The 21,221-nt window shown below is 42.6% G+C and overlaps 1 protein-coding gene across 1 annotated transcript in view; it reads left to right on the top strand.

The window, feature by feature from the left end:
* Slc9a2 (solute carrier family 9 member A2) overlaps positions 1-16,366 on the top strand; it is an 86,739-nt gene extending 70,373 nt beyond the window's left edge. Inside the window, exons 6-12 of the mRNA XM_059282141.1 lie at positions 920-1,009; positions 2,068-2,138; positions 7,661-7,822; positions 8,909-9,005; positions 10,960-11,091; positions 12,882-12,975; positions 14,732-16,366. Coding sequence (XP_059138124.1) covers positions 920-1,009; positions 2,068-2,138; positions 7,661-7,822; positions 8,909-9,005; positions 10,960-11,091; positions 12,882-12,975; positions 14,732-15,105 — 1,020 coding nt within the window. The 3' untranslated portion in view covers positions 15,106-16,366. The remainder of the gene's footprint in view (positions 1-919; positions 1,010-2,067; positions 2,139-7,660; positions 7,823-8,908; positions 9,006-10,959; positions 11,092-12,881; positions 12,976-14,731) is intronic.
* Positions 16,367-21,221: the final 4,855 nt, after the last annotated feature.

Here is a 21,221-nt window from a genome sequence, read left to right as displayed (position 1 = left end):
AGGCTTTAGAACAAGAATACAAACTATCATTAATTCTTGTCACTTTGTTGCCAGCACTTCTTGCCTTTGGTCTGTTGACTCTGCTTGGAAAACAACAAGCAAAGTTGTGCGGAACAGCAGAACCTAGTGACCTCTGCCCTCTGTGCCTCTAATGGAGGTGCTTTTAATGTTTCATTGTTGAGGGAGATGTTGAGGACGACATTTCGCAGAGATCTTTGTTCAGAGTATGGAGTTTCCTCTATCTCCCTCCCCCGCCTCTAGTTTACTCAACACCAGCTTGCAATTTTCTCCACTTCCCCAGCTCACTCCTCAGTGTGCCTGGACTGCCTTGCACCACTTCCTGCTGCTGCTCCTTGGCTATTCTGAGGTCTCTGCCAGGAGATGATGCCAACACCTTTCCAGATTCCTGCTGAGCACTCCCTAGCCCTCTCCCTGTGTCCATCTGTCACTCTTCTTCTGCCTACTTTGGAACTGTGTTGGGACAGAGATGACTTTCTTTTAGACCCAAAGTCCTAGAGCCAAGGTCCATCCATCCCTGTGTTCCGATGCCCAAGCTCCCTGACAGGCATGCAGAAGCAGCTTGGTGAAAATTGTCTCAGTAGAATGAGCAAATGACTCACTGGAGAGGTTTTCTCTGGGTGATACAGTAAGTAGCCGATTCCACTGACCTTTATTGTTGCTTACAGTTACTTTTCAATTTCTTCCCTTTTTGGCGTGTGTTTTATGTTGAAAATGGTCTTTTGAAAATAAGGTATCTGGGGAAAGGGAGCCAAGAAGAACAAAATTTTACATTTACTATTTAACTTTTGATAACAGGCTAGCTTTTGTTGGTGGTCGGCGATTCTTAGGTGATGGTAAGCTGTGGTTGAACTTTTCTCTTATGAGAAGATTATTTATTTATGTCCATGTTTTTGTGCAGGGGATAACCATCAGACCACTGGTGGAGTTCCTTGATGTTAAGAGATCCAATAAGAAGCAGCAAGCCGTCAGTGAAGAGATCCACTGCCGGGTGGGTGCCGAGCGAAGAACAGCTTAATAATGGAAATGTGGAGTAATCACAGAAACAGTTATGCACTAGTGTGCATTTCTAGAGGGGAAAGGAACAGCAGAAGACTCTAGGGGGTGGGGGAGGCCTTCAGAAGGTCTGTGATGGTCCATGTCTGCTAAAGTTCTGAACCTGCTGAGGGAAAATAAAGCCTTCAACTTGAAATGGTTTCTACTACCCATTTCTTGTAATTTTGAAAGTTATGATCAAACTTAGGATGATCAAAGTAAAGAAAACATTGCCTAACAAGCAAACAATTGAAGATAGAGAACTGGCTTATAGCTGGGCAGTGGTGGCAGCGGCGCACGCCTTTGATCCCAGCACTCTGGAGGCAGAGGCAGGCGGATCTTTGTGAGTTCGAGGCCAGATTGGTCTACAGAGTGAGTTCCAGGACAGCCAAAGCCACACAGAGAAACTCTGTCTCAAAAAACAGAAACGAAAACAAAAAGGTTGGCTTATGGCTTTCAACAAAACAAACTGTGTGGGGTGATATATCGTGTGCCCTAATAAAATTTGCCTGAAGATGAGAGGATAGAACAAGCCACTGGATTAAATACAGATGCCAGGGAGTGGTGGCACACACCTTTAATCCTAGCGTTCAAAAGGCAGAGATCCATCTGGATCTTTGTGAGTTCAAAGCCATGAGACTGACTCAGTTTAGGAGAAAAACAGAGCCAGGCAGTGGTGGCACACACCTTTAATCCCAGCACTTGGGATCTCACGCCTTTGCTTGGGAAACACATATGCCTTTAATCCCAGGAAGTGATGGCTGGGCAGAGAAAGATACATAAGGAGTGAGGAGACAGGAACTAGAATCTTGTTCAGGCTAAGGAGTCTTAGAGGTAAGACATGGCAGTGGTTTATTCCTTTTCCTCTATGATTTTCAGAGAAATTTTACTAGGGTACACAATGTATCACCACAACTGTGGGTATCATTAGAGTTAGGTATGATGCCAAAAGAATGAAAATGATCAGCTGCCAGAAAAAGTGAATTGATTGGCTTGTCTTTTCTTCTGTTTTAGTTTTTTGATCATGTGAAGACTGGGATTGAAGATGTTTGTGGACACTGGGGTCACAACTTCTGGAGAGACAAGTAAGATGCCTTGCAACATTCTATCAAAGTGGCTCTGGGTCACTCTTGGAAACAAAATATACGAGCTGTGCTGTCTTCCAGGCTTGGAATCCTATGTTGTGTTACTGTGTGTCCTTTTAAGGTGACACTTAGCTATAGACAGGCATGGTGATATATACTTATGATCCCAGAACAGGGGAGGCTAAGGTAGGAGGCTCTACATGAGTTCAAGGTCAATAGCCTTGGCTACTTAGTGACGGTGCCAACTACAACAGCGTCTCAGCTATGACAGAGATATAAAATTGTTACAAATGAGGCAAAAGTTTATTTCCCTGTGTGAATAGCCGGAAGTAGGAAACTCAGACTTAGCTCATGAGAGCTCGACTCCACATTCCCAATGGTAGAGCCACTCACTAAGAGTCGCCTCCATGCTTGCCCTTGGGGCAAAACTGCTCCTTCAGTGTCACCCATTTCAGGCTGCAGGATGGAAGAAAGACCACTAAAAGACAAGACATCTTCTGCCACCTCTAACCAAGGTCCTCAAAAGCAGTCAAACAGCTTTTCCATGCAGATCCCATGGCTAGGGTCAACCTTTGCAGCCATTCCTCACTGCAAAAGAACCAAGAGTCCCAGTCAATGAGTTAAAAGTTAAGGGTTCCATTCCTGTCTATTCTGACACACAATGGTAAGGGGCATAGGAAAGGGAGAGACTCACAGCACCGGAGAATAATAGTAAATCTATTAAAAATAGTAGAAAAAACCACGAGATTACATTGAGGGATTCATGTACCTGAAGATTATGTTTATAGAAAGTAAACACACACACACACACACACACACACACACACACACACACACACACACACAAGAATTTACTTTTTAAAAAAGGCTGTGTGTGGTGGTCAGATACAATTTAGTACCTGTCTTCATGGTTGTCTTCATAAATTGAGATGGGAACAATCAACCAGACAGGGTGATGAGGTCGAGAAGTGAGGCCTAGGATCCACCCCTTACCAGCTAATGGGAGTGCATGATGGGCACCTCTCCCCTGGACACATTGGGTGCCACCCACGATGGTTATCAGGAGCAGCCATGTGTTGGAAACTGGCTAATGCTATCATCAGACCCCTTTTCTTATAGAGAGAGCTGTAAGCATTTGTGCACCTCTCATTGGCCAGGCCAGACTTCTGACAGAAGCAGAGCTTAAGCTGGAACGTGAGGCCAGAGGGACACGTTCTAGACTGTGCTAAGATATTTCCTCTTGCTTTTCTTTTCTAACTTGCTCACAGAAATTTTACACTACTACTCACTCATTGATATCAACTTGGTTGTTGATCTATGTATTTGAAATGGAAGAATGTTGAATGGTTCTCTGTGCTCATACATGTAGCATAGTACTAGGCTACATAAGATGTATATGTCACAGAGCTGTATATATAAAATTATATAATAGAGTCATATAATAAGCAGGTGTATGTGTGTGTGTGTGTGTGTGTGTGTGTGAGAGAGAGAGAGAGAGAGAGAGAGAGAGAGAGAGAGAGAGAGAGAGAGAGAGAGAGAGAGGAGAGACAGGAAAGAGGAAGGCAGGGTGAGATCCTTAAGGAATTCAGTGAGTTATAAAGACATTAGTACCAGAGCAGTCGCAAAGCTTACAGCACTGTTCATGTTCACGGATGTTAGAAGGTCCCTTGAGCTTAGCCTTACTTCATAAATCAAGGAAAGATATTTTTGTACAGGTAGGATACCCAGTTAACCACCTGGGAGCACAAGGTAATAAAGCAGACTAAATCTGCACTGTAAAACTCGGAACAAATTGCTATTGCTCTTGTGAAACGTACTTTTTTTTTTTTCTGACTGTGAGATTGAAGCCAGCCCACTGTCTTCTTCTCTCTCCAGCTCTGCTGTACTGCCTAGGAATTTCCTCACATAGCTGGGCTCTTCTATGTGCCAAACCAATAAAACAGACGTTCTTCTCCTCTTTGACCATTGTTTTATCGTCTTCCTTTTGACCCAATCACATTTTCCTTTCTATAGATTCTCATCAGTACCCTCTCAACGTGATGAATGAGAGGCCTAATGCAGACTAGCGTGTTTCCTTTCAAAAGTGAAGATCAGGTTTCACATTTCTCCCACCCTTCTGCATCCAAGTAGGGAGAATGCAGACATGTGTAAGCACACACTAGGTCAGCAGCTCCTGAGCACTATTAGGAAAAAGAGGTGCTGACCTATTTGGCTCTCTATTACTGTGAGAAAGACCAGGACCTGAAGCAATGTGTGGAAGAATGGGTTTATTTCATCTTATAGCTTGCAGTGGACTCTGAGGGGGAAGTCAGGGCAGGAACTCAAGGCAGGAACAGAGACCATGGAGGAACATTGCTTCCTGGCTTGTTCTTCATGGCTAGTTCAGCCTGCTTTTTTAAATGCCACCAGGACCACCTGCCTAGGGGTGGCCCAACCCACACTTGACTGGTCTCTACCAGATCAACCATTAATCAAGAAAATGATCTTACAAAGGCACATTCTCAGGTGAGATTCCTTCTTCCTTGATAGCTCTAGTTTGTGTCAAGTTGATGAAAAATCCTAACCAGCCCAAGAAGGGGGAGGGGGTGAGGCTGTGATCACGTGGGTTTGAAGTGGAATTTAGGTGAAAGTCAGAGGAGGTACACGTGTCCTGTGTCTCAGGCAGCTAGTGTCTCTGAGGTCCATGGATGTCTTGCAGGCAGACCTCCCAAGGAAGCCATAGCCGGACTGTGAACATTAATAAGAACAGTGCAAACATTTGGCTCATGTTTGGAAGCAACTGCCAAATGACTTTTTATCAGGAATGAATAGTCTTCATTAATCCACAAGCATTTTAGACTGCCATGTTCAATTATCACACCAACTTCAAAACATTTTCTTGATTGTCATGTATACCGCACAGTCACCAGAAAAGTGGGTATGGGAGACTGGGTGTGGACACACACCATTTTCAAATCACTTCTGCACATGACCTCTTTGGTGTGTACAGAACTGGGGACACTACTCAAAAGAATGTACCAAAAGAAGCCATGGTTCGAGCATGCTGGATATCTTTCCCCATCCTCCATAGCCCTGGTGTGAGAGAATCTCATTGGCCCTGGCAGAGAACTCTTGGTGCACCTGATCACTTGAGAACAGAATGAAAGGTGACACAGTGGAGACATTGCTCAGGCCCAGCAAGCAGGAGTCTCACAATGTGAAAGAGAACACCTATGTGGAGCTTGGCAGAGGGTTGGGGAGGGAAATCAAGCAATAAGAAAACACACACTCCCCATGCAGGAGAGAACAGCTGCCTCTCCCATCTCTGTTCGCTCTCCTGTTTGTTTATCTTCAGGAAAAGTCTAAAACAATAATAGTCATATGAGACGCGCTAGAGACTCGGTATTAACTGTTGAGAATCTTGGCTCTGGGAGTCTAACACAAAATTCAAAATAAACATCGGAAAGAGTAGGCCCAGCTTTCATATAGTAGTGGGTCACTAGCACGGTGTATTCAGGGTAGTGCTTTAATTATTCAGATCCCTCCAGTATTTAGAACAAAGGACCAGTGCCAAGAAGGTTGGTTAACATTGGTTTCATTCATGGCACAGGTGTGCCAGTAAACTTCTTTGGGTTGATGGTGAATCAATGCTACATATTTCTTTCTTTCTCAAGGAACATTTATTGCATGTTGTTATACTCATATACTGGCATGTGGTGTTACATAACAAGCCGTCCCCCAAAGCCAGTGGATCAAAATAGCAGTCATTTATTATTAAATTGTGTGAGTCAAGAAGCTCCAAGTGGGCTGGACTAGAATGGGCGGGGCTAGTCTGGGCTGGGCTTGGGCTTGTTCTTGATGCTGTGGGTTGGATGGTAGTCAGTTGACTCTGCCAGAGCTTGTCTCCTATGGTGGGGGTAAAATAACTACTTCATCTACATGCTATTCATGTTGGTTCATACCACTTCATAGATATGATGGTGTGTGGCTATGACGATATGGACATACTATTGCTGGGTTTTGGCAGATGTGGATACAGGAAGGCACCGGGGCCACTATACCACACATGCTTACACTGTGCCTGGCTTAGCTCTCAGCATTGGTGATGGGGTGGAGTAATACTGTATAATATATATATATATATAATATACATATATACATATATAATATACATATATAATATACATATATACATATATAATATACATATAATACTCCCTGTAATACTGACTTTACGTTTGACTGCTAGGAGATAGGCTATAAGATGAATAAGAACACTACACATCATGCCAGAAAATGAGAGCTGGTGTGCAGTAAGATACATCTGAGATGTGAGAGAGGAGATGGAGTATAAAGGAGTGTCCAACTAGAACAAGATAGAAGTAGCTGCATTGGAAACATAGGGGGCAGAGGTCTGGCTTGTGGAGGTTCTTTTGAGATAATTACTACTGAATGTTGTTGAGAGACAGACATAAAGGCTATATAAGAAAACATTCCTAGTAGGTGGGACAATGAATATAAAGATCCTCAGAGTACAAGTGACAAGTGTCAGAGATAGAAAGGACCCCACAAGGAGCCGCACTGAACTGAAGGGCAGACCCACGCTCAAGCATCTCAAGTGTGTACCATCGTGCTGTGACTCAGATGACATTTCAACTGGAGACTCTGGTTTCTGTGCTAATACACTGTAGGGCAGGGACATGTGTTAGGTGCCCAATTCAGTATCAGAGTCCAGGAAAATAAAAAATCAATGGCATCGGGGACCAGAGTAACGGCACCAGAGGTGGTGAGAAGCGATCACATTTTTGTATGCATCCATTTGATGGTGGAACTTAAAACGATTGCTCATTGAGTGGTATGGAATGCTGGTTCGGTCAGGGCTGTCATAACAAAGTTGTGTGCAGTAGGTAGTTTAAACAACAGAAATGTCTTGCGTCACTTTTATGAAGAGTATAAAGTCAAGGAGCAGGGTGTTAACAGTGTCCATTCACCTCCAGGGCTCTAAGGGAAGGGGGTGCTGGTGTTTGCTGGTAGAGGGCTGTGCTCTCTGTGACTCTTCACACTCGGGTCTCTGTGTGTGTCTGTGACTAAGTCCACCCTTCTTACCAGTGTGCCAGTCACACTAAGCGGAGCCCCCCCTAATGGCGTCATCTCAACTTAATCACACTTGTGAAGAGCATATCTCCAAATATGATCTCAGTCTGATGCACTAGGAAGCAGGAATTCAGCCTAGGGATTTTTGCTGGGACACTTCAGCCCATAACATGAAATACAGAAGGGAAAGATTACACAGGATACTGAAGAGTTTCACCTGGTATAGGTCGGGGGAGGGCTAGGAAGATTGATTCAATTTGAACACATGGAGTTTGGATGCTTGTTAGTTACAATGTATATATATACATATATCTGCACACATGAAAGTATATATAAAAATAAACATATGGTAAGACAGGTTTACCTTTGCTATGTTTTTACTCGGGAGTACTTTTCTTAGTCAATGAGTTCTATTCATTAATATAAATTCTGACTTTACTTATTTACAGGTTTAAGAAATTTGATGACAAATACCTTCGGAAGCTCCTGATTCGGGAAAACCAACCCAAGTCTAGCATCGTGTCCTTATATAAAAAGCTTGAGATAAAACATGCCATTGAGATGGCAGAGACTGGGATGATAAGTACCGTCCCCTCATTTGCGTCTCTTAAGTAAGTATCACTTTGCAGAGTGAAGCTAATAACAATAAGGAGGCACTGGTGTGGTTTTTGAAACCTGTGATAGTAATAGTATTATTAGAATAATAATAGTATTGCTGGTGTAAGTCCTCGGTTGGTGGCTTAAGACCTCAGAGTGGAATGAGATTTGGTTAGACGACAGCTCTGGGTGGATAGTCTGTGTGTCATATTTATGTTACATTATGCTGTACGTTGTGCTATATGAGAATGGCAAGTCCAAAGTTGCAGTCATGTTTAGGATCCCCATGCTGTTGTCAAATTAGCCTTGGGAAGCTCAGTACTGGTTGAAAGTAAGTTAAAATTCTCTCAGCCTTGTCACATGGAAGGTTTTCAAGGCATGTTAGGTTTGCTACTGTGAGTATACACAGAATATAGCTGTTTCCTTATTGACTATTCACAGCAGTGTAGTTAGGCTTGGGGAAAACAGACATAGACTCCAGCTGCAGTGACTCGGCTCTGGCTGCACACTGGGAACACCTTGGGAGTGTTAAAGACTGTAGAGGCTGGCATGTCACTCCACAAGAACTCAATCCACAAGCCTTGGTGATAGGGCTTAATAAAATACAGCTAACCAAATTTCTATTGGAACGGATACTCTGCATTATTTTCTGCTAGCAATAATGAATCGGTAACACTGTGAGTCATTCTCTTAAAACTAATCACATGAAAAGCTGGCTGTGGTAACTCACATCTGTAGTCACAGTGTACCAGGGCCAAGGTCTCAGGATGATGAGCTTCAGGCCAGCCTGGGCTACGACACAAGACACTGGGGTTGTGGGGAGCATGATGTAATTGTAGACTCTGTGGAAACTTATGCACAGTTAAACTTATTAGGAATGATTTTACCATGGAAATAAGTTTCAGAAACTTAATTATTCTAAAACTGAGTATTTTAAAAAAAATATTTAGAATGTTTGAAAACATTGAGCAATTCCTAATTGTTCTTTTGTAAACTAAAACCTTACTGTGAAGTAATGACGTTATAATACCAAAGAATACATTCAATGATTCTGAAATACTTCAAAAAGTAAAATACTTTTCCCTCTTAAACTTTTACAGTGATTGCCGTGAAGAAAAAATAAGGAAGCTCACACCTGGTGAAATGGATGAAATTAGAGAGATACTATCAAGGAATCTCTATCAAATCCGTCAGCGGGTAGGAAAAATTTATGCACCAAAATACTTACTTGATTTTGGCTGAAAACATGCTTTCCAGCTGGGAACTGTAAATAGACCTCCATAGCATTACCTGCCCCTGTGAGCACCACACGGGGCATCCTTTCTGGTTCTCTCAGGCCCCATCCTGGAGACTCTCTAAGTTCTTCCAGACACCTCAGCTGAAGCATCAAAGGCCTGGTGGCTATGTCTGGTGCTTAAGTTTTAAAGATAAGGAGTGATGTGCTGGCCAATTATGAAGAAGTGATCTGACTTTTTATATCTGAAAATACTTGTCGGGCTGGAGCCATAGCTCAGCGGTCAAGAGGGTGCCCTGCTCTTCCAGAGGACCTGAGCTCTATTTCCAGAACCCATGCAGGGTGACCCACAATCACCTGTAACTCCGGCTCCAGAGGGATCTAGTGCCTCTGGGGCATCTGCACACATGTGCACATATCCCCACATAGACTCACAGACACACAGACACACACAAACACACACACACACACACACACACACACACAGATAATAAAATACAATCTTTAAAGAAGTCTTATAGCTTAGATTGTAAATGTATCAACTTCGTTTTCATGAAGTGCTAGAATTTCTTTCTTCATATCTTCTGAGTCATTTCTTTCACTGTATTCCCATCGTTAACAACCTATTCTAATAACATGCACATTATCTGTTAATAATATGCTAATGTTTTGGAGTCTTGCCATTTTCCAAGTGTCCTTTAGCACACTGTTTTTCTTGACACCTTTAGTCCCTCCTGGTGCTAGGTGGTAGGTTGTTATCTCCATTTCACAGATGAAGAAACTGAGGCATACTCAGCTTGGCAGAGATCATCCTCATTTCTTCAGCGTTTACCCCTGTAGACTTAGCAGGCATTGCATCAGGCTGTCACCATTTCATCCATGTTAGCCTTATTCCACCCCATTTCTCTAAAGCTCTTTCAAGGGCAGCAGCCTCCTGTTTAAAATGAAACAAAACAACAGTCATTTCCAGGATAATTTGGGGCCACTACTACCAAGCTCCACTTTATGCAACATTATCCTACATTCAATCCATCCACTCACTTCAGACTTTCATAGAACAACAGATTCTGTGCTCAGGCCATGGCCTGGGTAGTGTGTACTATCTCTCTATCCTTGGAGCCAGCCCCTGCCTCCTGCTAGCTGGCCCACAGCCTCCCAAATTTCAGTGTTTGCCAAGAATCATCATACCATCCCAGCCCTATTCTAGATCAGATAACACACTGGGTTTATGCAGTGCTGCCAATTGAGAGTTTGCTTTCATGGTTTTATTAGACTCAGATGTCTAGCTAGATCGGAAACTTCTGGAGACAGAAGTAGAAGCTACACTGTGTCACCTTTTCATTGGCCTGCAGGACCTAGTACATTTCGGGATGTGAGATATTTCCAAGACATCCATGCCAAGTCTGTCAGGAAATGAACTTAAGCACTAATTATGCTGCATGTGGTATGATCTGGGTAGCCCTCATTTAGAGGTGATAGTTGCTCGTGGTGACAGGACATCTCCCAGTGACAGCCCTGATATTAGTCCGAGGATGTGGTGCCACCAAGTGTCAGGGTGACTCATTTATGTCAGCAATCTCTCCACTCAGTAGAGATCGTGTTTGAAAATGATTTTTGTTTTACTATTAATCACAGCTGGATGCATAGAAAGCAGATGAGGTGCTCACAAATTAAATTACTTTTCTAATTTACAAAGTTACTTTGCAACAGAGGAAAAAAAACACACTGATTTGCAGAAGGATGAATTCTTTCAAAAGCAGAGTGTTAAACTTTGAGGCTCTGGATTTTAGCTTTGGTTTTGTCCCACAGAGAAACTGACTTCACGGATGTAAACTCAAAGAGAAGTGAGGTTTTAAGCTGAGGAGACATGATGGATTGTTTGGTGAAAAAAATGCCCTGTGTGCCTTGTCATTTCAGACCTTGTCGTATAACAGACACAACCTGACAGCGGACACAAGCGAGAGACAAGCCAAGGAGATCCTGATCCGCAGACGGCACAGCCTTCGGGAGAGCCTCAGGAAGGACAACAGCTTGAATCGGGAGCGCAGGGTAACTAACTGTTGCCTTCAGAAGCACAAGGACTCCAAGGGCAGAGCCCTCAGCTGTTCCACTGACCAGCTGACAGGAAGGACCTTTGGCTCTGCTGTTTGAATGGCCGCTGAAGGCCAATTCCCAGACGTCCTAGGGTGGAATAGCTAATAAAGTCATTTTGCCATGTGTAGAGTCGCGATCCTATAGCCACAACTACTTGAAAGACTGAAGTAGAGCTACTGGAGGCCAGCCTAGGCAATAGAGTGAGACATATCTTAAGAAAAAAGTAATAGTTAATTCCTTTTATATTTTATTTCTTTTGTTTTTGTTTCATGTACTCAAAATCTTATGTAACCCAGCTGGACTTGAACTCACTATATAGCCAAGGATGTTTTTGAACTCCTGGTCCTCCTGGCTCTATCTCCAATGTGCAGGGTCTGTAGGCCTACATTATTCTACTTATTTTATATTCTTGCCAGTTTTAGACACACGGAATTCACTGGAGAGTAAAATGTATAGATTCCCATGTTTAAGATTCTTATGCTAGTAGAGAAGAAAACCAATCAAATATACATTATGTTATACTTGAATGCAGTAAGTGCTTTGGAGGAAAAAAACATGTTTTAAAAACCAAAGAAGGAAGTTGGCAGACACAATCAAAACACAGTTTTAATCAGAATGGCTGGACCCAGTTTCTATGAATGGGTAGTGATACAGTGACATGTGTAGACCACTGAGATACATTCTGAGGATGTGCTGTTGAGTGATTTTTGTGGTGTGAACATCGTGTGTATATAGACAAGGAGAGCTGTGCTGTTGCTAGGTGACAAGCTCCAGAGAACACTGCTGCACATTCCACTGGCCTTTGGTAGTCATGTGGTCCATGACTACATTTGAGCCTTCCAAGAATAGGTACCAGGGTACAAACTGCTGATGGCAGGCAAGTCTCACCTTCTCTGGAAAAGTACAGGAAGCCCAGAGTGCTAGGGGATGTGAACATTCACAGTGCAATTTGCCCCACAGTCCAGCTGGGCAGGGACTTCTCAACAGATGAGGTAAAGCATGAACAAGACAGAGTCAATGACTGATATAGTATGGCAGGCTTTTATTTTCAATAAAGTTCTGTATTGGATCATCAGAAGTATGTGAACAGAAGACTGTTCAATGTGTGATATGCAGCAGCAACCATTAAAAACCAATTCCAGAAACTAAAGACAGATGTTCAGAATCTTAGTAACTTGATTTCGTAACAATGTGTTATTCTGTCATTTTAAGATTAATTGAAATAGGCGAAACTTAAATTACCACATTTTTTTTTTTTTTTGGTTTTTTGAGACAGGGTTTCTCTGTGTAGCTTTGCGCCTTTCCTGGAGCTCACTTGGTAGCCCAGGCTGGCCTCGAACTCACAGAGATCCGCCTGGCTCTGCCTCCCGAGTGCTGGGATTAAAGGCGTGCGCCACCACCGCCCGGCAAATTACCACATTTTAATGTATGTTCTTCCCCAGATATTCCACATCTTTCTTATGAATAACCTCTATGAACAAGGATGTCCGTTTCCTTTAAGAACCAGTAGCTCCCACACCTTCCTAACGGCCCCATTTATTTTCCTCCCTTTCTATTGACCTGCATTGGGTTTGGAAGGCATTTGGTTGTTGGAAGCACAATGGTTACAGTATCTGGAAAAGTAACTTTGGAATGAAGGACAAAAATTATATTTTGAAAGTCTAGTTTTGCCACCAAGTTTAGCTTCTAGTACACAGTAAGTGGCATTTGTGTCATCTGAATAATGTTTTCCATTTCTTTAACAGGCTTCCACTTCAACCTCCCGGTATTTATCCTTACCTAAAAATACAAAGCTTCCAGAGACACTCCAAAAGAAGAAGAAAAGGATTTCAACTGAAGGTAATGCTTCTGTCTGGAGCAGAAATGCTTTTCGGTTTTTTTGCTAATGCTGTGAAAATAAAACGTTCTGGTTTTCTTCATTACGGAAGAACTCAATCATTGTGAATCTCAAGTAGCAACAGGCTCCCTTTTATTAGCATTGTGACCTTGTTTAATGGATCTCTATCCATATTATAAATAATCCAGTCACTTGTTTTTCACAATGATCCTTTAAGTACAGCAAAAGCAAATCCTTTGACTACGGACTTACTAAGCTGTAAATGCAAAGTTATAAATCTGAAGATGTATAAACATTTACATTTGTACAGTAATTCTAATGAATTTTCATAGACTCAACCATAGATAGTATTTCTCTGTTTGATGGTAATCTTCATGTACACACAAAAGCTCTTTTCTGTAAATTCCAGAACTACATTAGGATCTGGTTTTATTAAAATATGGGATGTAACCATTTAAACTCCTTTGCTACCGCCCTTGTTTGTTTATGGAATTCACCAAGATGCGGACAGTCTAAAGGTTGCTTGTGGCAATGGAGGGAGGGGTCAGAAACTAGAAGCCATGAAAATGGAAGGCAAGATAGTAACTATTAGTAACTGTCAGTCTTGTTACCACTGCACGCCGGCAGAAACATTCAACTTTAATCATGCCAGCTAGTAGGCAAGGGATGGGTCCCATCAGTGACCCTCCCATGAACTCCAGCGTCCAGACCTGGCTGTAAGGTCTAATCACACTTCTTCCTTTTGCTTAGGAAGTTTACATTGACGCTTTGGTCCTTCTGTGGGCCGGTAAAGCAAATCAGAAGCGAAGTGAGGCTGCAGGTGAAATTCCAGAAGAAGGGAAGTATCTAAATAGCAGAAACTTCTTAGTTTGCTTGCCAGTGTCAGAGGCGGAGCTGAGCCCGCTGGCTGGCGATCCTGGGTGCAGCTGAGAGCAGAGCCAGAGCGTCTCAGATTGAATTCCAGCCCCACTTCTTACTTGCTAATATCTGTTGGACCTTTAACCTCACTGTAAAAGTAGAGGATGAGATGGAGTCAGTGGGCACATGCATTTGGCAGTTGAAGTAAGTGCTTAAAAATGAGCGTGGGCACACTCTTGTGACAGAGATGTTCAAGGCCACTCAGCCGGGATTAAGAGTGGAGCTCTTGGCGTCCAATTAGCAAAAAAGAGGAGGGTTTATATGAGCGAGAATTGTTGAGACCAAGGTTGGATAAAGCACAGGGACAAATAGCCAAACGAATGGAAACACATGAACTATGAACCAATGGCTGAGGGGTCCCCAACTGGATCAGGCCCTCTGAATGGGTGAGACAGTTGATTGGCTTGATCTGTTTGGGAGGCATCCAGGCCGTGGGACCGGGTCCTGTGCTCATTGCATGAGTCGGCTGTTTGAAACCTGGGGCCTATGCAGGGTTGCTTGGCTCGGCCTGGGAGGAGGGGACTGGACCTACCTGGACTGAGTCTACCAGGTTGATCTCAGTTCCCAGGGAAGGCTTTGCCCTGGAGGAGGTGGGAATAGGGGGTGGGCTGGGGGAAGGTGAAGGGGGCGGGAGGGGGGAAAACAAGGGAATCCGTGGCTGATATATAGAACTGAACTGTATTGCAAAATAAAAATAAAAAATAAAAAAGAGTGAGCTTTCTGGCTTCCTTCTCCCCCAGAACCCCCAGGAGGGGCTGGGACTCACTGGGGTTTCACTGTGACTTGGGCTATCTCTGTGATGCTCTGCTTGCCCACATTACTCTTTTTGTTCCGTAACAGATGGCAATAGCAGCGACTCGGACACAGATGCCGGGACCACCGTGCTCAATTTGCAGCCTCGGGCCAGGCGCTTTTTGCCAGATCAGTTCTCCAAGAAAGCCTCCCAGTCCTACAAAATGGAGTGGAAGAACGAGGTGGATGTGGGTTCTGCCCGAGTGCAGCCCAGCACCCCTCCGGCACCCCGCAGTAAAGAGGGGGGCACCCAGACACCAGGGGTACTGAGGCAGCCCCTGCTCTCCAAAGACCAACAGTTCAGCCGAGGCAGGGAAGACAGTCTAACTGAAGACGTTCCACCCAAGCCCCCACCAAGGCTGGTGCGACGGGCCTCAGAACCCGGGAACAGGAAAGGCCGCTTGGGCAATGAGAAGCCATGAGAGAAAAAGCCAAAGCAGGCTTGGGGTCAATGAGCTACCGTGGCTGTGGCTTGTTACTCAAAAACCTGACCAGCTGTGGAATCCATGTAAAACCATCTATCTAGAAACATCTGTTGGGTGGTAGAGTCAAGCTACTGATTCACGGGAGGAGCACTTATCTATCCCAAGAAGAGGAAAGTCGAAGGAAGTCCCACAAAATGACTTTTGCGACTTTTTGGCCAGGAAATGTATTCTTTGCAGGCCTGAAGGAAAAAAAAAATATATGTGTGCCTTTATTGAACTTGAATGACAGAACTTGAAGATTTTAACACACCTTTGTTGGTGAAAATTTTAATATATTACAAATATGCCTCAGTTTTTATTTATGAAAAAAAAATGTGTTTATCTGTAGTGACCATGTTTGAAAGGGATGGCGCTAAAAGTGGTGAGAACATCTTTCCTAGGGGGTGAAGATCAGCTCCTAGAGGTAGGTCCTAAGTTCCAGCTCCCACCTGTCCCATCCTGAGCTGATGGACCACTCGGTGAAGGACAAGGTTGCCCACAGCAGAGACCTTGGTGTGTAGCAGCAGGGCACTGGTTGAAATGTGTAGGCAGATGAAACAGCATAGCTTTCAGGGTGTAGGTTGGAAGTCCGTGTTAACAACTTTGAAACAATGAAGGGCAGACGGCTCTTAACCTGTTCCTGTGTTTACCATGGCTTTGGAGTAATGTATAATCCCCACCTCCTCTGTTTTTTTTTTTTTTTTTTTCTAGGTACAGAAGGAAAGATTTGCTTGAGCAAAATCATTTCATAGTGTTTATAGACTTGGTGGCAGCTTCTGAGATGTCCCACCTGTGAGGACCTCTTGTGGCCAGTGGGGAGACAGGGCAGCAATTACTGACCGAGTGGGTTTTATATTGTGTGATACTGGGAGAAAAAGGGGGGGGGGTGGTTCCTTTTATAAGACCACCTGCTGTAATAAAATTGTCCTGTAGTACATTCAAGCTCTCAGCTGGGAAGGGTGAAAACTTTCACAAGCCGTCTTCCAACGCTGAAGGAAATGGTAAGTCATCAGGTTTTGACCTTTGATGAGGAAGCACTTTTTGGAGAGAAATCCTACTTTTTGCACTAGTCTATAATTTGTTACCTCCTCACCGTTCGACGATGTAGTGACTTAAATTTGTCATTAAAAAATCAGATTCTACTCTCTGGAGTACTTTTTAGGAGTATGGCAGAGAGAAACAGTGGGACACAATCATTAAAGATTCATATTTAAATCAATGTTTTTTAAGCTGTAGATTTATTGACTTGTCATTTCTTTTCTGAATAATTATCCTTTGACGCTTTCCTGGATATACATTTTGAATGAATCCACTATTGTAGTTTTTATTGAGTCCTTTTGGCCACAGCAAAGGATACAAAATCATTTGGAAGGGGTTCCTCCTTTGCTTTTCTATTGCTGTCACAAAACTTTCTGACCAAAAGCAACTTAGAGGAGGAAAGGGGTTATTTTCATCTTATACTTCTGGGTCGCAGTCCATCCCTGAGGGACGTCTGCACGAGAACTGAAGCAGAACCTATGGAGGAAGGTTACAGGCTTGCTTTCAGGTCCACACTTAGTTCACTTCCTCACACAGGGCAAGGCCCACCTTAGAGGTGGTGTGAGTCACAGTAGGCTGGGTCCTCCCACAGCACTCATCAACAACGACAATCTTTTCAGACATGGCTGGCCGCAGGCCAGTCTGATGAAGGCAATTCTTCAACTGAGATTCCTTCTTCCCCGGTGACTCTAGGCCATTTCAAGTTGAAAACACAAGTTAGCCAGGACAGAAAGGGAGGACATGCATAAGCAAGACAGAATGGTTCTGCCACCCCTTCTCCACCTTCATCAAGGTGGCTCTTCTTGAGTTTCTGTCGAGAGACGGCTAGACCATCATGTGAGATGGGAAGTCAGCACCATCCTTCCCCAGCTATCCCAGATGGGTCCATGGAAAGCTGTGTAAAACACAATTGGAAAGCTACATGCTTAGAACTTTGTGCCAAAAAAGAAAAAAAAAATCTCTATTTTAAAGGACTATATTTTTATAAACCATGTATTCCTTTTGAGAAGAAATTTAAGTTTTCATAGGTTTTACTATAGAAACAGAATTCAAAAAATGTTATGATGTTTATTTTCAAAAATACATAGTCACTGTGCATCGTGATGGTAATTAATGGCTTCTGGAAAGGAAGGTGGGAGTTGAAAATAACCTTCAAATCATTTTACTGGTTTTCTATATCAATAAATATTACAAAGAACAATACCTTTCTGAAACTGAAAAAAGCAACATGAAATAGCATGTTATGACACTTCAGGCTAAATAGTCAGACTCAATTCAGCTTTCACTAAGGAAAACATCACATAAGATATTTGAGTGACATTGTGTAAATTTCAGAAGGAACACCTAGGTAGTTTTATCGTAATTATTATCAGTTAAAATTTGTTTGATGACAAAGTCAATAAAATAAATTTTATGCTAGACTTTCCTCTGTATTTTCTTCTTTTGATAACTATCTGATTCCACTCACCACAGAAAAGGGTAGTAAAGAAATGAAACTTGCTGGGCAGTGGTGATGTACACTTTTAATCCCAGCACTCAGGAGGCAGAGACAGGTGGATCTCTGTGAGTTTGAAGACAGTCTGGTTTACTGAGAAAGTTCCAGGACAGCTAAGCAGTTACACAGAGAAACCCTGTCTCAAAACAAATAAATAAACAAAAACAAAGACCAAGAAATGTAACTCTTCAAGTGCACTAACAATTCAAAATTCCGAAGTGTGGGAAGAGCCTCTGTCCTTAGTAAATGACTTCCTTTGTCCAAACATCACCTGACTCGGTCAAAGTTCTCTAGGGCCTGGAGAATTTTGAGAGTTCTCCTGATCTTTGTAACAAACTGTATTTGAACTGCCTAGACATGAAATCCAGGACTTGAAGCTCTCCGGCGGTCAGCAAGTGAAGAAAACTTGGCACCCAAATCCAACACTTTAGAAACTCTGCATTCTGTGTACTTGCCTCCAAACGTCTGAGATGAAGTTCATTCTTTTATGGGTAGTGGGGGTGTTTATTTATATAAAAAGTGTAGTCAAGAAGTTGTCTTAGCACATTTTGCATTTGTTTGGGTTAAAACTGCCATTTCACCAGCAATTATAAGAACAGTGGCACCAGTGCCAGTTCAAAGGGCACATCGGACTTTATTTTTAAAGGATGATTAAATATATGGCTTTGTCCAGATGAAGTGACTGATGATACTAGCTGCTGATCCCTAAATGCTATTAAAGAATGGATTCGGGGACCCCTGGAGGATATGAAAATCTTCAGAGGCTCAAGCTCCTTATATAAAATATTGCAGTGTTTACATATAACCCAAGCATGGCCTCCATGCTTACTCATCTTGAGATGGCCCATAATACTTCAACTACACATACTCCTTCAGTACCCTGCAGTACTTAAGGGAAAATGACAGAATAAACAAGTCTGTTTTTTTTTTCTTTACATCTTCCATAGCGAGTGGGTTGGAACTGGGAAGGCAGAAACTTCAGGCATTAAGATATGAGAGGTGGGTGGTGCACAGCCCCCATCTTGCTGAAAAGAGAAGCTTATGATCCAAACTGGTGCCTTGGCCTTTTGTTTTATCTACTTCTTGTTTTACCATCCTTGTTTTATTTGTTGAGGATTTTATACACGTATATAATAAAACATGATAGTATACACGTCATCTACTCTATGCTAAGCTGACTTTCCTGGAGAAGCATCAGCCACTGCAGAGATATGTAAAAGGAACATCCGTGTGGGTAGTTGTGTTAGCTGCCAAGCAGATAAACACACATTAGTGCAGCTTCCAAGTGTCCTTTCCTATTTTCAGCGGAAACTTTGAGTTTATGTGCAAGCTGAGCATCCCTGGAACCAGTCCTGCCCATCATTTTAACACGTCACATCTGTGCTCTAGGGACTTTGCTAGCCACATCCCAAACTGGGTCTACTTTCTTACAGTATGACCATCATCGAGCATGACCTCGAATGCATCCCCCCTTAAAGTACCCTCTTGTGTGAGTACACACAGAGTCCCAGAGAAACTCCTCAGGTCTGCTTTGTTCAAGGAGGCCATTGCTTCGGAAACCTTATTCCTGTGCTTTCACCTGCTCTCCCGTCATCCAGGCCAGTGGTTCTCAACATGTGGGCTGCGACCCCTTTGGAGGTCGAAGAACCCTATCACAGGGCTTGCATATCAACTATCCTGCATATCAGATGTTTATGTTAGGATTCATAACAATAGCAAAATTACAGTTCCAAAGTAGCAGTGAAATAACTTTATGGTTGGGGGAGGGGGATCACCACCACATGAGGAACTGTATTAAAGGGTCGCAGCATCAGGAAGGTTGAGAACCACTGTTTAGTCTCTTTTGTCTTGCCTGTGCTTACTTTGGCTTTACCATTACCAGGTTGTATCTGTTTATAGTTTTTTTGGAAAATTATTTTATGTTGGACTGGTACATTATTCTTTCAAATTTTCCCCTCTAGTTTCTGCAACTTGCCAAATAAATTTTTTAATGGTTTGGTAAGTTTCTGGACAGTTTTACCTTTATGCTCAGGGAAGGGGTATTTATGGATGTGTTATTAAAACGTCTACATTGAATGGCTTATCTCATTTTCAAGGTTCTTAGCATGTGTCATCTTCACAGGTTAAGAACCCACTAAGATCTTTCAGTACACCACAGAGGCATCATGGGTTCTGTCAGCCTTCCACTGCAGTTGGTAGGAGATGTGTAGAGATGCCATGGGGACAGGGGAAAAAGTGGGATGCCCTATGACAGACACAGTGGTGGTGACTTGTGAATCAAATATTCAGATATTGAGGTGGCTCCTGTTTTATGAACCATGACTAACAAGCATGATTTTAACTTAGAAGAAACATGGTCTTTATATCTAGATATGATCAACAGCTTGCCAAACAGATCTTTTGTCCATGTACACTATTAAAGGAAAAGTTTCACTGTTTTGATGGGAAAAGGTCTTAACAATGTTTGAATATTAAAATGCAATCGTTTAATCAACAATGTTTGGAGCAAATGATTTCACAGAAATCCCAGAAACTCCATCTATAAACATGGTAGTTTGACTGTTTGTATTGATAGCTCATGATGGCTGTAGTTCATGAAAGAGAAGAATTTAGAATACTAAAAACTTCAAATTACATTTGAACCAAACAACCATCTTAAATATCTCATTATAGGAATCATCCTGGACTCCTAAAATTTATGTTTAGGAAGATCCTTTTAAAGGATTCAAAGATAACACCAGGTGCTGAATATGAAATATTGCCTTCTTCTTCCAGTTCAATGCCAATAATTGTCTCACTAAATGATTTAAAGAGATTATGAAGTTACGTATGAGCCCACCAAATTTTAGGGTTTCATCAATGCATAGCATCAGACATGTGAATTAATATACCATGTGATTATCTTGCTGCCATGGCTGCTTCTTCCTTTACTCCGGGGCATCGCTAAGCCTTTATGCTTAGCTAGGAAGTCACTTTCAATACAGTTACCACTTGGCATCCTGAGCATGCTATTCATTCCAAAGAGATGGTCCAATAAAGGTACTTTGACGGTGGCTCAAGAACACTCACCCTTGTCAGTGACGTCACTGACTGGCACTATCTAAACTGTCTCCAAAGCACAGACCAGTACCTCAGCCTCAAGGAACAAACTGGCTCAAGGAATAAATGCTAATGGTGGTGGCAAAGACACAACAGGACGCAGGCAACATCAGGTTTATCCTGGGCATGCCACACAATTTTTATTTCAACAAGTTTGGGACAGATTTAGTTAGGTAAGCTATTTCACCAAACAATAAATGGCCTCAAACTCCAACAATTCAGAATGGAATATAGTAATTCCCTCCTTATATGACTTACATATCACTTTGTACAGTTTCAGTTCTTTGTGGCCAAGATCCAGAAAGTATTACACGAAAATGGTAGAAATAAACAACATATGAGTTTGCAATGCATACCATTGTAGGAAGAGGGATGTACAGCTTGTATGATGTCACTCTGTGCCTTGTCTCCATGGTTTCCCTGTGTGCTACCCGTATATTAG

Source organism: Peromyscus eremicus, chromosome 16_21, assembly GCF_949786415.1.
Source record: "Peromyscus eremicus chromosome 16_21, PerEre_H2_v1, whole genome shotgun sequence".
Taxonomy (NCBI): Eukaryota; Metazoa; Chordata; class Mammalia; order Rodentia; family Cricetidae; genus Peromyscus; species Peromyscus eremicus.
Note: the sequence above shows the minus strand (reverse complement) of the source record. Positions and strands in the feature narration are given on the sequence as shown.